This window comes from Myripristis murdjan, chromosome 23, assembly GCF_902150065.1.
Source record: "Myripristis murdjan chromosome 23, fMyrMur1.1, whole genome shotgun sequence".
In the NCBI taxonomy this organism is placed as follows: Eukaryota; Metazoa; Chordata; class Actinopteri; order Holocentriformes; family Holocentridae; genus Myripristis; species Myripristis murdjan.
In genome coordinates, this window is record NC_044002.1 from 9,069,746 (window position 1) to 9,087,101 (window position 17,356).

The 17,356-nt window shown below is 41.7% G+C and overlaps 1 protein-coding gene across 9 annotated transcripts in view; it reads left to right on the forward strand.

Annotated features, from left to right (window-relative positions):
* Positions 1 to 17,356, forward strand: part of anks1b (ankyrin repeat and sterile alpha motif domain containing 1B) — a 235,720-nt gene that overhangs the window by 214,794 nt on the left and 3,570 nt on the right. For 7 of the 9 annotated variants that reach the window (XM_030045583.1, XM_030045585.1, XM_030045586.1 and 4 more), the window contains 4 exons: positions 3,289 to 3,360; positions 5,398 to 5,484; positions 7,236 to 7,373; positions 8,065 to 8,232. In XM_030045583.1, coding sequence (XP_029901443.1) covers positions 3,289 to 3,360; positions 5,398 to 5,484; positions 7,236 to 7,373; positions 8,065 to 8,232 — 465 coding nt within the window. Of the gene's footprint in view, positions 1 to 3,288; positions 3,361 to 5,397; positions 5,485 to 7,235; positions 7,374 to 8,064; positions 8,233 to 12,253; positions 12,377 to 17,356 lie in introns of all 9 variants that reach the window. The other 2 variants (XM_030045592.1, XM_030045584.1) reach the window with 2 other exon arrangements.

Consider the following 17,356-nt stretch of genomic DNA (forward strand, 5'->3'; position numbering starts at 1 on the left):
ATATGCACTACATGAAAAATAATTCATCAATTGACGCAATTTCCTCACAAGGTTGTTTTGCTTCCATAATCAAACATATTGCTCCACTCCACGCTAAATGTAAGATAAATCCTTTAAGGTAGAAATTCAATACCCAGTCCTTGATTTTGGAGTCATTTATTGTAAGGTCAAGCAGGCGGGATAAAAGGCGCCGTAAATATTTTCTCTTCTAATACACTAAAAGCCATGTTAGGGCCCCACTTTAAGGAATAAGCCCCCCTTCCAGAGCGGGGTAGGCCACTAGGTGGTGAATATTGCACCCATTAAGTGCTCTAATGTCGACATAAACATTGTCTCTGTAAAATGCTGTCACCATTAGTAGCTGCTTTATTAAATCAGATACTACGTGTGCAGAATCCCTGGCCACTAACCCACATCCAGAGGAGACTGTGCCAGACAGCCGTGTTAACGTATCTCTAGGGGCCTTTCAAGGTTGCTGGAATCTGGGGTGCTGGTGTGTGTGTGTATTTTGCCAATAAAAATCCATGGAAGTAGAATTAAAGGTAAACAAATGTCGACCCTTTTTACAGAAGTTACTTGCAATATTCCAAATAACGTATCTTTGTCATAAAGAGGTACACACATAAATTTGCTATGTGTGTTTTGCTATGGTGCACTGTGCAAAATTGCTCAGGGGTGATTTAAGTAAGACTCAGCTGACCAAAAGCTTGGAATAAGCACATAATTTATCAGTGTCAGTCAGAGCCATGTAGACACGCATCCAAAAGAGCATGATGCCCAGGACAGTTAGACATCAAATTATGTATCTAAATAATAATTAAAGATAATGTATCTTTTATTGGTCAATAAAGGACTATGGAGGTGCTGTTGATGATATTTCTCTAAAATATTTCTGGCAAAAATGATTCTTTGCAGTGAGCTCTTCACTTGTTGATGCTGAAATAGACATCTACCTATTTACCTTCCCTTCATTATGGACTTTTCCAACATTTCTCCAACACTCACATTTCCCATGCACCTCTTTCTGGATGGCTTTTGAGCAGGAGCACAGCTGAGGGGGCTTGGGCAACAGAAACCTGAAATGCAAAGGTGGCTTGGAGAAGAATTGGTCTTTTGTTTCTTGACAGGAATTAAGCTTGCTGGTGCCTTGTATTAGTATGGGCCAGTGTCTGTTACTGCTGGTCTAAAAGTCAGCTACCACTGATAAATCCAAAACATCCAAACTGATTGCTGTCTGTTAGTAGAGGTGTCCTCTGTTGGCAAGGATGAGTTACAGGTATCAGCTATGAAGTCAGTGGAGAGGCTGTCAGTGCTCTGCCGATTGGTGCATGATGCACAATCCAGCATTGTCGAGGGTGTGTACCAGTGAAGAGAGATTGCAGTTGTAGGCAGTTAGAAACACAGTGAACATCCAGGATCTTTTCAATCATATGTTGGTGTGTGATACTGCATCCAGTCACTGGTGCAGTTCACTTGAAGCACAGGCACAACGCAGCTGTCAGCAGTCAGAACCTGGACAGGAGCACAGCAGCCAGTGCTTGTAGAGAAACGTTTTCCTCCACAGGGTGGCTGAGCGCAACAGTCAGCTGCTGTGTTGCTTGCTCATCATTTGCTAGGATGGCTCAGGCCATTTCATCAGTCATCCTCTTTATCATCAGCATCCTGAACAGAACTGACAGTTGAGGACTCTCTCTGCTGATGGAACATAAGAGCCTCTTGCTCCTGCTGTACAACTGTGTCTTCACAATCTCTGTTTTAGCAGAACTGAGAGTAGGTAGGAGAATTAGAAAACAAGTCAAACATGTCCAATTTTAGTTTAAATTTGACCGTTGAGCTAAACGTATTCATTAATAAATCATGGTAAGCAGAATTTTGTTCTTCAGCCCTCAGTCTATATCAGATCTGTCCAATTTTGTACCACTCCACCAATAAAATGTGTGTGCACCAGTGGAATTAAATGGATCATTGCTGTGTTGAGAAAAAGATGGTTCCCAATAATTCCTTTACATCTGAAACATCAGAGCACAGTTCCCGGTGTGAAGGAGTCCAGGAGAATCCTGTTTCCCCTGTAAAACTGAGTCTCCTCCCTGTTCTCCACTGGAACTCAGCTAGAGAGCTGAGGAGAGCCGGTCAGTTAGGGTTCCTGCTTATAAAATTGGTCAAAAGGCCAATTTTGCCCTTTTGAACAAATCCGTCAGCAAAATGTCATCCTTTTACTCAAATCTACATTCAGAGCTTTTTATTTCAGACCACTTCAACAAACTCACTATTACCAGAAATTGCTTTAAATCAAATTGTTTTCTGGTGGTACCAGCAAATTGTTTGCACAGTGGAACTGAATGAATCAGAAATGTAATGAGGAGGCGGAGGACAGTTGAGTCCAGGAGGATCCTGCTTCCCCTGTTGTCTGAGTCTTTTTGTTTGCCATTTGAATTCAGCTGAAGAGCTGAGGAAAACAGTACAGCCAGGTCTCTAGCTGATAGGAGACAAGGGCAAACACTTTGTTTTATTTATTTATTTACTTTTTTTTTTTTTTTTAGAAAAAATATATTAAAATTACCCCATCAACGGTGACAGTCAAATTAATATTGTTAAGCCTGAACTTGTATCCATCCTCCCAGATTCTTTTCTTTTTTTAAGACAGAAAACAGTTTTCAGTAAGTGCCTCAGGTTTGACTGGGGCAGTCTGTACATGCCCCCAGTGGGTTCATGTCTCAAAAGGCTTACCTCTGCTTCTTCTTCTTCTTCTTCTTCTGTAAATTGCAATAATAACAGTATACTATCATTATAATTAAAGTAACAACAGTAATCATTATGATCATCATAATCATAATAACACTGCTTTTTAAAAATTACTTTTCACATATAGCAATTAAAGGCACACTGTAAAATTGTATTTAGTGAGGACCCTTCAGACTCAACTGACAAAAATCATGCAGTAAACCAGAAAGTCATAGTCCTCATCACTGACCTGACTCACTGATAAATTACATGCAATTTGCATGATAACTTAGATTTTCTGACAGCTGAGTCTAAATGGTCCATACATGACACGCATGTACAAACAAAATAAGAAATCCACGCTTCCATATCCTGCACATCAAAGGCATGCACACAGACTGGCACATACAGACACACACATCCAAAAGAGCATGATGCCCAGAACAGTTAGTCATCCTCCTAGAAGCACATATTGATCTCTCAAGTGACATTTCAGATGGCTCTATGATAGATCATGCATGCTGTCATGAGTGTATTTACACAATGTGTGTGTGTTTTCTTCCACAGTACCTGGGCTCCATGCTGGTGAAGGAGCTGCGAGGGACGGAGTCCACACAAGACGCCTGTGCCAAGATGAGGGTAAAGCACTGTCTATCACACTGTATTACTGCTTTGCCACTAAAATGATTCAGATATACACTGTCAGAATGGCACATCTTTAGTGTAAATATTGTCATGAGATGCCCCACTGACCCAATTGCTACCCAAATCCCTTCAAGGTTAAGTAAGTGAGCCAATTTTTTGGCAGCCAACAGAGTGTACCTATCTGAACTCATTACTTTTTTCTGTTCAAAAGCATTCAAAGTCTTTAAACTGCACTGTCCCTTTAAGTCATGGACACAGTCTCGCAATCCAAATGCCCTCACACTCACACCAGAACTTAAACAAACTTAAAGTATTATGACGGTGGATTAAGTGTATTGAGGGATTTATTTTTAATATCCGTGCCTGGATGGCTCGATACCCTGCGATCCCCTTTTACCTCAAGTCACCTTATCTCCTCCTCTCGCTTTGTGTCATTTTCTCTCTCCCTCTCTCTCTTGCTGTCTGCCGTTATCTGTCTCCTCTTATACACATCCTGGTCGGCTGCTCGTTGATTCTTGCTGGCTCTTACTGTAACGCCAGCTCCCTCTCTCCTCCCACCTGCAATTCATATCTCTCGTGCTCTCTTTAGAGCTACTGCAGTGTGAAGATAAATATTAATATTAATGAGCTCGTCTTCCTCTCTGCCTACTCCTCCTTCCCTCCTTTGTTCTGTCTGTCTGTTTTGCTACATCGGAGGGCATCAGACACAGCCATGCTCTTCTTCTTTCTCTCCTGCTTCGCTCCCTTGCCTCCTTTGTCTCATTCAGTTTTACACATCGCTCACACACCTCAACCTTGTTATTAAATTCAATAAGAGGAATATCATCTAAATTATTCTGGCTTGTGTTGCCATATTTACTTTCGGGTTTTGCCCATGAGCCTCAAGTGCTGCTTAAGTCTCTTCCCCCTACCCTCCATCACACCATCCCTCCTTTGATCCCTCCCTCCGTCCCTCTCCTGTGGAGGTAGATGTGGATGTCTGAATCCTGACTCTTTCGCCTCTAGTTGGGTATCTGCCAAAGAAGCCAGGCACGCTGCCTTTGTCAGCTCTTCAGCAGTACCTGATCATGACAGGCCTGTACCACAAGATGCTGAGAGAGAGAGCGAGAGAGAGAGCGAGAGAGAGAGAGACAGATGGGGGGGTGGGGGGGGACAGAGATGGAGAGGGAAGCAAGCAGCAAGTGAATTCAACAAAGAGAAACAGAAGGATCCAGTGTGGTAGAAATTTGGCAATGGAGTGAGAGGGATGACAAGTGATGAAAGAGATGCAGAGAGATACAGAGAACGCAGGAAAGAGACTCATGTCACATACACTTCCTTGAATATATTAAAGCTTTTTAACAGGTTGAATGACAGCTCGGAGGGCAACGCTGACATAACTGTAAATCATGGTACTCTCCACAGCACAGCGCTGCATAATGAGCTCAACTATAGGTAATAAAGATGGGAACAACACCAAGCAATGGGAGGAGATAGAGGAGGCTGATATGGTTTGAAAGCTAGCAGCCTTATTGGATATGCAGAGCTCCAGTCGATTGTTTTTAGAAATGCATTTTGCTACCTTTTTTTTTTTTTTAATTATTATTATTATTAAATAAGGCATCCAGCAATGACCCATGACCTTTGGAAATGATTTGAATCGATTCTAATAATGCAGGAGGAAGTCATCAATTCACCATTCAATTACCTCATTCTCTCTTTATTTACAATTTCCTCCTTTCTGTCTCTCTTTTAGCCCTGCACACTCCACCCAGGCTTAAAACTATAGATTTCTTTTGTTTTTTTTGACACTGGGGCAGCTTTCCAGACATGGATTAAGCCTTGTATAAAACTGAAAGGGTAAATTTAGCAGAGAGCGCTACTGATAGAAATTCGCTAATCTGGAACTAATCATAATCCATGTTTTGAAACCCATGCCGTGTTAAAAGTTGAAGTTTGCAACTGAGTCTTCTGTCTTTTCAATGATATGCCTCAAAACTCATTCCTGCCGCATCCTGTTCTCTCTGTCTTTCCTTTTCGGTGCACTCCAAGAAGTCGACGGAACAGATGAAGAAAGTGCCGACCATCATACTCTCCGTGTCCTACAAAGGAGTCAAGTTCATTGATGCCACAAATAAGGTAACCATCACGACCAAGCTGAGCAATATTCAAGGGTGTCAGGCCTTTCTAGCATTTTAGTGCTGGTGTCTGTTTCCTCTGTAGCTGTACAGACTGAATGTTTGGACATAGTGTGGTGAAAAATCAATCAGAGTGTTAAAGAGGGCAAAACACAAATAGGCAATAATCTGTATGGTTTAGATTAAGTGGATGTTAAAAAAAGTCCTCCTGGAATGTGAAAGTGATTTTACACACTTGTCTCATTCCTACAACCTGCACTCACATTCACAAACAGGTTTGGAGGTTTCAATGAAGATTTTCTCATAGAGTCATTTCACACAGTGGTCCATCTCCTTATTCCTTTTCCCTTATGCATTCACTCTTAAGTAATGGCTGCACAATTTGTGTCAAGTTTCAAAGAAAACTGCTCTTTTTCTACTACCCTTTTTGTGTGTGTGTGTGTGTGTGTGTGTGTGAGCTGGGCCTGCAGTCTCAGTCATATTACTAAATGAATTCAGTCCACTGCACATCACCCAGCATGTCTTCAATCCAAACAAATAAATTACTAGGACTTGACAAGATAGTAGTTCCTATTAAGAGCTAAGATGTTATTCACATTACATACCAAATCATGTACCTACATGTCAGAAGAATTTGGATTATATTCGATATACAGAGATGATGTTTTAGTAAGACCCTTTCCTTCCTCAGAAACCCTAACTGGCCTGAGATCTAATCCCAGCACAATCTTTTCTCACAAACTGAATGTAAAAATATTAGGGGCATTTTGATTGTGACACTTTGGTACAATCTCAATCTTGTCTCAATGTTTCAAAAATCATGCTTCTCTTCCTCTTCTCCTTATTTACATCAACTCATTTGTGATTGATGTAGATTTAATAAGGGAAACCTTCTACCTAATACCTGGTGTACCAAGTATTTTATCTATTTAGTATAGGTGTCCCTGCTGTCTGAAACAAGAAAATTAGAGAGACAGTAAATCCAGTAAATCTACAAAAATCATCTTTTTTTTTTTTTTTTTTTACAGGATCAAAGACAAACAATATACTGTCCAGAGTGACTAAAAGGGTGTTTCGCCCATCGTATATTATATAATTCTGCTGTGTTCTTCCCTGCAGTGAAATTGATTACCCCGCATTGATTTTTGCCACAATCTTTAGTCTTTAGGTATTTCATTGTCATGCTTTGTTTTCATTTGTATTCCTTAAAAACTCTTCACTGCACTAAAGTATCCTGCAAAGAACACAAAATGTAAAAAAATATAGGGACACTTAACTCATGAATATTTAAAGTGAATCCAAATAACATTATCTATTTATTGGTTTTATTAAATCTATACAAATCATAATGGAGAAATTGAAAAGCAGATGCATTAGAGAATGCCTTTAAGCTTTTAGACAAATGAGATGTAGATTATGCAGAAGGGGCTACGACTCAATATCAGGAACACGTCCCTGATATTTTGCATATTCAGCATAAAGCAAAACTACCAACTTAAGCAATATGTTTTCCTATTGCTAACCGTCACTAAAACTTTTTTGGCTTTGATGTTCTTTATTCCTAATAACTCTCAAACCAAAATTGTAAAACAGTGATAATGGGTTTGGGATGTGTGAGATGAGATGCATAATAAATCAGATTTGTTTTCCTGTGAAGTAACTCGCTGGAGATGAACTGAAATCTTGCATGAAATAAGCATCTCTCTCTGCTCCCCTTTATCTTTCTTCCTCCATTTCTCTCCTGCTCTCTAGAACATAATCGCAGAGCACGAGATTCGTAACATTTCGTGTGCGGCTCAGGATCCGGAAGACTTGTCTACGTTTGCCTACATCACCAAAGACCTCAAGTCCAGTCACCACTACTGTCATGTCTTCACTGCCTTCGATGTGGTCAGTACTAACAAACCTGCCAGTAATATTGCATTTCACACGGTCAGGGTGTATACTTCAGATTAGCTGGTGGGTTTTCAACAAAACTGTGTTCTGCACACATAGTCCTGAAGTTTAATCACTGGTCTTACTTCATACACTGGCCATAATGTTTTGAATCAACCTATGTAACTAAACTGAAACTTGAGCAAAAAGCTAACCATGCTATACGCTAGCCACCATATCATGCCCCACTTTTAAAATACCAGTTACTTTAACTCCAATTGTGATTATTCTCAAATAGTAACACTAATGTTAATTAAGTAATTTCTGGGTAGCTAGAAGCCATATTTAATCCATTTGGTAAGTTCACACTGTCTACAATGCCATGGCTTACCAAATCATGCTGATCGTATCTCTGCTGCTCGGCTATGAGACCTGTATGAAAATTGTGCAGGAAATTTTTAATCTTGGAGCACAGTGTTCCTTAACTGAATTTCTCACAACTTTTTATTGCTGGCAGGTGGCCATAGCATAAGTGTAATAATAATCCAATCTGAGGTCTGCATTTAAGGATTTTTAATGGACTGTGCAGGCATCCGGTAGTTCTTTGCTTCCAAGTTGTGCATTAAAACTGCGGAATGCCTTCTGTACTCTTATGAGTACGCCTTACCAGATGTGTTGAGCCTGTTTATGTTTCCCCTTGTCCTAGAACCTGGCGTATGAGATCATCCTGACGTTGGGCCAGGCCTTCGAGGTGGCCTACCAGCTGGCCCTGCAGGCCAGGAAGACCGGCCACGGATCCTCCACGCTGCCCGAGAGCTTCGACAGCAAACCCAGCAAACCGGTCCCTAAACCCCGTGTCAACATCCGCAAAACTGTGAGCATCACCACCTTCTCCTCTGTTTGAAAGGAAAAGTCCATCCTGAAACAAAATTCACCTCTTAAACTTGAGTGGTTCCAAAATGAAATATTATTGGGAATCACTGGTAGCACTGAACCAAAACAAACTATGGTGCTGTTTTTAGAGATACTTTTAAAGTTTAACTGTTCACTGATTTTTAAATATTTCATATTATTTCACTTACCTCCTAAGTGGTAAGGCAACAGAGATGCTCTCCTCCTCTCATCTTTCTTACTGTGGTGGATACCTGCGTGATGGCCCCATTGGTAACTGTTAGCTTCCTGTTAGCCATGGTTTAGATATCACCCAGTAGCTTTCTTCACAAATAACCACACAACTCCACTCAAAGTTTAACAGCAGTTTTACAAGTGTTGTCTGAAAAGAAAATGATTATCGAGTACACATGCATGAATTTTTGCTCAGCTTACAATAGTATGTTCTGATTTGTAACACTGGCTCAAATAAATGGAAAATAAGACGTCTGGTTTGTGTGATCAGCCGTAAATACTAGATTTTAAACAACTATAAATACTGTCTTAAACCAGTTATTTAATTGTCAAATCTACTGAAGTCAGATGAGAGCAGAAGAGCATCACTGTGGCCCCATGCACCTATACATACATATATATACACACTACTCACAAAAAGTTAGGGATATTTGGCTTTTGGGTGAAATTTATGGAAAATATAAAAAGTTCATGCTACAGTGATATTATATCATGAAAGTAGGGCATTTAAGTAGAAGCATACACTGGTGATTTCCTCATCTCAAACAATTTCTTGAAACAAAAGCCAACAACAGTGGTGGATATACCACAACAAAAAATGTCAGTGTCAATAACTTGTCATGTGCCCTTGAGCATCAATTACAGCTTGACAACGACGTCTCATGCTGTTCACAAGTCGACTTATTGTCTGCTGAGGCATGGCATCCTACTCTTCTTGAAGGGCAGCCCTCAGGACATTGAGGTTCTGGGGTACAGAGCTCCGAGCCTCTACACGGCGACTCAGCTGATCCCATAGGTTTTCTATGGGATTCAGGTCTGAGAAAGTGCAGGCCACTCCATTTGAGGTACCCCAGTCTCCAGCAGCCGTTCTCTAATGATACGACCTCGATGAGCTGGAGCATCAAACACCTGATGTGAATTTTGCCGTTAAACTCCTTGTTAGAGAACAGCAACTTGTGCAAAAAGTACTGAAACATTGAACAGTTGGACATGTGCATTCAAAAGTTTACAGAAGGTCACATTAAGTTCACCTGTAAAAGTTATAATGCATTTTAGGTTCATCCTGAAATTTCACCCGAAAGCCGAATATCCCTAACTTTTTGTGAGTAGTGTATATATATATATATATATATATATATATATATTAATCAGCTGAATCCTCTAGATCTTAGATACTGATGATACTCCATGATGGGTATCTATTATTTTAGCAATGGTCTCCAGTTGTGTTTTAGGGTGGATTTTTCACTTTGACCTCTAAGCTCACCTGTCACCTTTCAACTCCTTAAACTCAGACACAGCCGTTATGGATCTGCTTCTAATGAATCCTAACAATCATCTTGTCATCCCTCTGTACAACTTCCATCCCTCTGCTCTGACTCGGTCTCGGTCTCTCACCCTTGCTCATCCCTGTTGTTTCTTCTCAACTCTCACACTTCTCACATAGTTTAGTTCACTGGATTATTTTGGTGTGTGTGTGTTGAGAGAGAGAGTTTGGCCCGACAGAGGACATAGGAGAGGTGCAGATGGATATTTGAGCTGTAAAGCATCCTTTCAGTCTCACTGTCCCGGCAAACGCTCTTTGCTGATTGATGAGGCCTGTTTGCACAGGGCTCTGGGGCTGCCGCTCTATGCGTGTGTGTGTGTGTGTGTGTGAGTGAACGAAAAAGATTAAGAAGCCTCATGTGGCAGACTCCTACATACTGAACTCACACTTGCATAAAGAATGAATTTATTGGTGTTTCAGTCCATTGCATTCTCATCAGAAATGTCATAGTGAGCAGGCATCCCTTGTGGAGTTTGTCTGTGTGTGTGTGTGTGCTGAAACCCTTAACCTAGAGAGAATGAGAGAAAAATAAATGAAGAGTGTGTGAGTATGTAACCTCATTCTGTTCTTAATACAATAGCCTGCTTTTACATGTGTGTTTGTACATGTGTGATACTCGATACCTGTGCCTCACATCCTCTCAAGGATTTCTGTAATATTAGTCTGGGTTTGTATGTGTGTGTGTGTGTCCCCTATCCATGCCTTACCCAACCGCAGCGTCACACAGTCTGTAAACCTGTCAGCCTCCCATTAACCAATGACAGAGCTTTAAAATAGTCACGCCAAAACTCGCCACACACACACACACACACACACATTTCCCTTCTCCACTGGCATGCACTGATAAGTGCAACAGCACATGTGTGTTAAAGGGCCCAAGATAGAGTTACGGTGGATACTCCATGTGCTGGCTGCTATATCAGTGTGTCTAGACCAAAGTGAAGCCCTCCTCCACCATGTGAGTCATGGGAGAGGGAGAGAGCAAGGAGAATCAGGGAGTAGAGCAGCTTCTGTGGCTTTGGAGGAATGGTCACACTTTCTATAGTTAGATGGAGCGAGGAGTGAGGAGGAGACAGTGAGGAGATACACTAAAGTGAGAGAGTGTGTGTGTGTGTGTGTGTGTGTGTGTGTGTGTGTGTGTGTGTGCACGCGTGTGCACGTGCGCGCAAGGCTTGTGGTCCCTGGCCTACAGAGATGATGGACGATGGCATGTGTACACACAATCCGCTGAGTCGGTTACCGTTACATTAACCATTAATTCACTTTTTTTCCTCTCTCTGTGCGTGTGTGTGTGTGTATGCGTTAATGTGTGTGATGTGTAGTTAATGCTTTGTGGTGTGCAGCATGGCATAGATGCTGCAGGATTCACTTAATATTCCCGACACCTGCCAGCGTAATGCAGCAGCTCTCGAGTCACTGTGCTTTAAAATACTGTTCCTTCCTCTTTCTGCCTACAAGATGGATTGGCCATCTGTTTCTCCTCACCCCCACATTATCATTTTTATGTGTGTCTGTGTGTGTGTGTATGCACATCTAGATCTAAATCACTGTCAACATCCTCATTACTTGCACCTAAAGTGTGTCTGTGTGTCTGTGTGTGTGTGCGTGCGTGCGTGCGTGCGTGCGTGCGTGCGTGCGTGCGTGCGTGCGTGCATGCAGTGGCTCAATGTCTTTGATCAGTGTTGTTTCTGTAATTTGAGTGTAGCTCCAACATGATACCCTAATGCAAAGGAACAAATGTTACCAAAACCCTCATAACAAATCATTTGATCCACTTAGCGTCTTTATATATTTTTTTTTTTTGCTTTTTTAATGAAAGGTGTTAGATAACTTCACTTGTTTCCAATGCAAATTAACTGGTTTCAGGCATTCTCTTAAATGGTCACTTCTTGATCCTGGTGGTGCAATCTTGCCTCGTTACAAGATAGTGACACTTGGAAGACATGCCCTGAAACAAGTGAAATCTCATTGGATATGAGTAGACTATTTCTCCCAGCTAGCAGAAAGTTTCATGCATGTTAAGAAAAGTGAACTCTGAAAACTGAATGAGGCTAAATGACGTTAAAATGGCCATTGTTGCTGTGTGATGTTATGCAGAGTTGCTGTGCCATACTCATCTCGCCGTGAATGTTGTTACTATGCAGGGTTGCTATGGCACAAATGCACCACAATAAGGCCCACTCTTGCTTGATTTTTGCTGTATTGCGGTAATGCTGCTTTCCTCCGCTGTTGCCAAGGCATTGACTTTGCTTTCATGTTGTTGCCATGGTTTTTCTCTGGTTTTGGAGTGTTGTTACCTTTCCCTGTTGCCATGGAGTGACTTTGTCATTGTTGTGGTTTTGCCTCACCGTTGGTGTGTTATTTTTGGTGGTGATGCTGTGGTGCTGCTGTGTTGTTGCCGAGCAGGCGCCCTTTGATCTGTGTATGACCTCTGCCCCTGTAGGTCATCATGCCCCCCACCAGCCGCTGGTCACTGGGTCACATTTACACCCCCCACCGGCCTCCTCTCCACCCTCCTCTTCCTCCCCCTCGACTCCTCCATCTTCCTCACAAAGCTCGGTCACAGGTCCTCCACGCTTTTCCTTCTCTGATACTTTCTTTCACATGATTTTTTTTTAAGTCAAGGAGAAAGCGTTGTCTGTAAGTGCCTCCATTTTCCATTCAATTATTTTCTTTGACTTATTGTCCATCTTTTTTGTGTTCTGTTTGCAGTGAATGACTTTCTGTTTGTCTGTCCCCACATCAAAGGCGAGAAGTTTTGCTATTAGATAAACAATATAAAACAAATGTAACAGTACAGACAGTTCCAGCCACTCCCAACTCTCCACCACTAATATAAAGCCCAAATCAGACCTTGACTTTAGAGGCACAAAGTGGTGCTTCAGCCGGTTTTTATGCACCCAAATGTGCCAATTTAAATCCTGGAGTTCCACCTTGGGATACACTGCCTCCTGCAAGATGCACATTTGAGGTGATAAATATGTAAATCAAAAAACAGGCAACCTTCAGATTATAATATACAGATTCTGAGTGTTTTTGTATGCTAATAATAATTGCATAATAACAACTGAGTCCCAGAACCTGAAGCAACAACCAGTATTACTGAAATTAATTACATGATTAGAAAACACTCATACCCATCTCACTCCATCCAATCCTTTCACTGAACGCTTGGAATGAGCTTTAACATGCTGGCTGTTTCCTCTCTCCACTAACACCCATGCATACACACTCACTCATGCACAGCATCATCTCACACACAAGGAAGTTAATTTTTTAAAGGATCATCAAAAGAGACGGCACTACCAGAGCGTACAGAGGTTGCCAAGAAATGATTGAAAGGTGCTGAGTGTAATAACTGGCCAGCGGTCATGCGTATGACATTGGATTGGCTCGGCTCGTCGAGGTTACTGTCCTTCTGAGGATGATTTGCAGAGACAGATGGTACAGTGGATGTCCATGCTGTCTTTCTTTGGGTAAGATATGTCCGTTCCATCATGGCAACAAGTCGGAAAGTGTGTTGGGGATGTTGTGGGAATATCTCAGGCTGCTGTCTCTTGCTGCCTGTTACAGTTCATAATAGAAAAGAGCAGAAAAACCAAAGAATATGGATACACAGCAATGTTGAATACTCTCGTTCCATGGTAGCCTCATTACTGTGCCTTTCAGTTACAAACTAATGTGCGTTCTATTTGTTATACGCTAACAATAGCATGCTACACAAAAGGAGGAGGGCAGTCAGTAGTCATGACACTAGCTGTGTCCCAGTTCAAGTTCAAGTTTACTTAGAACCCGTAATCACTTTTGCAGTCTCAAAGGGCTTAAAGGTCCACAGTTTATAGCACACACTTCATATCCCCTGACCTAAACCTTAATAGCTGGCAAGAAAAATTAGTTCATTGGTTCATATTAGTTCAAGTCAAATACAGTAAATTAGTTCACTGAAAACCCAACGGAATCAAATCAAAATCAGAATAAGTCAAATATTACAAAAGTATAAAGTTCAAAGGCCACCTCATTTGAAGCATGTGGACCACCAAGATGTGTGTTGTGTCTCAAATCGCGCAGTTCTGCACTTACACCTAGTATTTTGAGTGCATAAGTGCGTTCACACTGAAAATACTAACAAAATGCAGTGCACTGCAAATACCCGGATGTACAGTCAAAACGGTCAAAACGTTGAGTGTGGAATGATGGGCACTTCTCACCCTAACGGCACCACTGACCGGAAGTAGCTATCTAAAAAAGCTGAGTTGACTTTTCGTTTTACGATTGTTAATATGTCACTTTATTACGTTTTAATTTTTTTTCAGGTGAGAAAGTAACTACGTAGATTCCAAATATGTGGTCAGTTTGTCCAAATAACATCTGTTTTAAAAATTGCTTCGACATTTTCAGATAACTCTCAAGCTAGCGATTGTGCAAAGTACAGTCACTTCCGGTTGTTTACAAAAATAAAACTCTAATACCTTAGAAGCAGTGGTGATGCTTTTATTTTGAAGATAGGATGTGTACAAGTCTACTTCTGGATAACTTTACCACCGAAAACCAAAGCTGGCATCAGGCGGGCCGGCCACGGCTCCGGTCGGCATCAGGCGGGCCGGTACCGCGCCCACCCGGTCAGGTCTGCCGGATCTGACAGGTGAGCGGCCGGTGCCGCGGTCGGCTCGTCTGATGCTGACTGTGGCGATCGTTATTTCCGCTAAGTGCACAACGGGAAGTGTGCCAATTGACACACCCTTCACTGTCGAAATTCGCGCACTGTGCCGGTAAGTGCACTGTCAGCTAAGTGGAAGTGCGCGATTTGAGACACACCAGTGGTCTTTGGAGGACTCAAAACTAGCTGGGACGGTGTACTGATGATTCCACCTGCATCATCGGGGGCTCTCACTTCTAGCATTGCCTCCTAAGATGAAAACATCTTATGACAATTACTCCACAACAAAGTGTGTTGACACTCAAAAAATGTTGCAAAGCTTTTAATCCTCATTTAAGTCACTATGTTATTTAACTTAGTTATGTTAGTTAACCTTGGATAATAAAAAGATGAGGTTATAATTTCATCTTTTAATTTTGCATTTATTGTAAATTAAAATGAGTCATATTCTAAACAACTTGCACTTACATTTGTATGTTGTACTGCCCCTTTTACTTTCCACCACTGTAGCTTTCCTAAATGAACTGCACAACATTAATTTTATAATATGGAAGGCAGCAAAGGATACAATGGTTGTATCCTCCAAATTGTGCTAAAGCCAGCAGGATATTTTAGCTGCATTCAGAGGACACATGGACTGAGAGAACCTTGTCAAGCAACTCTGACATACACGGTCTTGAGATGAGAGCTTTGAGGGAGGTGCTAAAAAGATGCTGCAACTGTTAACTTCCCAGCTTAAATGTCTTAGATCTACAATCAACCATCATGGAAGAAAAACTCACAGCAGTGTTTGTAGAGGCAAACCCCCTGAAGGCTGAAGATGATCCCTTGCGTAGCTTGGTGGACAAAGGCACACAATTAAAGACAGTTTCCACTGTGTAGTTGGCTTACTAAACATTATTAGTGCAATCAGCTGTACACATGGGACCACAAGGGTGTCACGAGTACAAGACTTTTTATGAAAACACAAAACTTACTTAGATTAGTTTGTGATTGTTACGCTGCGACCCACAGTGCCATATAGCTCACTATTCCTTCTTTGTTAGTCCTAACTTTTATGTCCCTCAGCGTGAATGCATTTGTGCTTGAGAAGTGAGCCTCGCTTATCTGCTCGTATGCACATCTTTCTGTCTAGGGACTTTTAGTTGGGTTACTCACAGACCTTCTTGTTGAACTTCCCAGTGTCATTGGCCAGCTATCTTGGGCTCCAGCACAGGCTGGGCCTCCCCTACCTGCCTCACATTGGGTTCTGAGCTCGGCCAGCTCAGACGTTGTCGTGGTGGCTTAGTTCAGTTTTAAAATGAAGGTGCAAGTGGAGAAAAACGTGCAAAGAGGGCTGTGCAGCAGAGTCCATGCCCTGTCTCTGTTTCCAGATGGTTATGTGCGGCTTCCATGCCACCCTCAACCTAACAGCATTACCACACTGTCTGTTTGGCAAGCTCTTCTCTGTTTCCTTTGCTTCCTCCAGGTGCACCAAGGTGGCATACAAAATGGGAGTTCATCTAACCCCCATGTCAGCGTCAGCATCACCCTGTCTCCTAGCTCCACCCCTAACTCTACACCTGACACTATAATATTTACAACTTAATTCAATAATGCGTATTGTAATTATGATGTAGACGTGGCCACAAAATTTCAACATAAACACTGCCATTGTTGAGCATCAAGTTCAAGTTGAGTTGAAAGCAGCAAAAAGCAATCCACGGCAGAAAAAAAAAATCTTAAAGTTGGCTTATTATAGGCAACAATACAGAATCACTGTGTGCCACTGTCAGAGGCCAAAAATATCCATGTAGCAGATTTTCCACTGTACAGATGGGAAGGCCAAAGAGGCCAAGCCTTTGAATACATCTGTGTAGCCAAGGCACCACACCCAAAATCCACAGAGCACAGATGGACTAGTCCTGGGCTCAGTCCACAGCAGACCCCTGTAAGTCTGAACTTTCTGCAATAGGCACACGGTGAACAGCAGATGGGACAGATGTGTGCGGTTCACAGTTAAGTTGGTACTGCTGGTATTCTTAAGGAGCTCTGTACTCAGCATGATGCTGCTGAGGTGGGACAGTGGTGTTGAAAGAGTGTCTGCATTTGTCCTAATCCTATTAAAGATTTGTGTGTGTAAGACAGACCGAGAGAGAGAAAGCAAGGAAGAGACAGAAAAGGAGTGTATGCATCAAAACTTTTAAATGAGATTAGTGTGTGTGTGTGTTTGTATGTGTGTGTATTTATGAATGTGTGAGGCAGCACAGAGAGGCATAGCTGGATTAATAGTAAATCTAGATTCAATATTGTTGCAGCAGCAGTGTGTGGGGAGAAGATAAAGAGACACATGGCTCAATGAGCGTACTGCAGAACTTGGAGATTAACCCTGTTCACTGCAACACACACAGCTGAGAACACACTCTCTTTCACACACACACACACACACTGGGGTACGTCTTTACTCATATGTTTTGTATTATGTATCGCCATTTTGACAATATTACTCATATAAGATTCATTCCAATAAACCAGATTAAACTGTATTGGAAAATTGAGAGAGGGAACTATTGAAAGACAGTAAAGAGAAAAGCATTCTTACTCTGTCAAATTGCAGCACTCACTCAGTCAAGTCTCCCCTCCCCTCAATCATCTGTGGGCCAATCTGAGAATAAACCAACAGATTGGAAGAAAAGCACCCTCAGCAACAAAACCCAGCCGTGTGATTGGTTGCCATGGGGTTATTTTTGAGAGAGATTATGCAGCGTGTTTCTTAGTTTTGGAGCCACAATAGCAACACACTGGCAGAAACAGACATATAATTCACTGTTCCATAAAATGCAGAATTTCTTAAATTACCAAGTACAGTAAGTGTGCAGGAATTTATCTTTATAGGATTGCTGCAGAGAT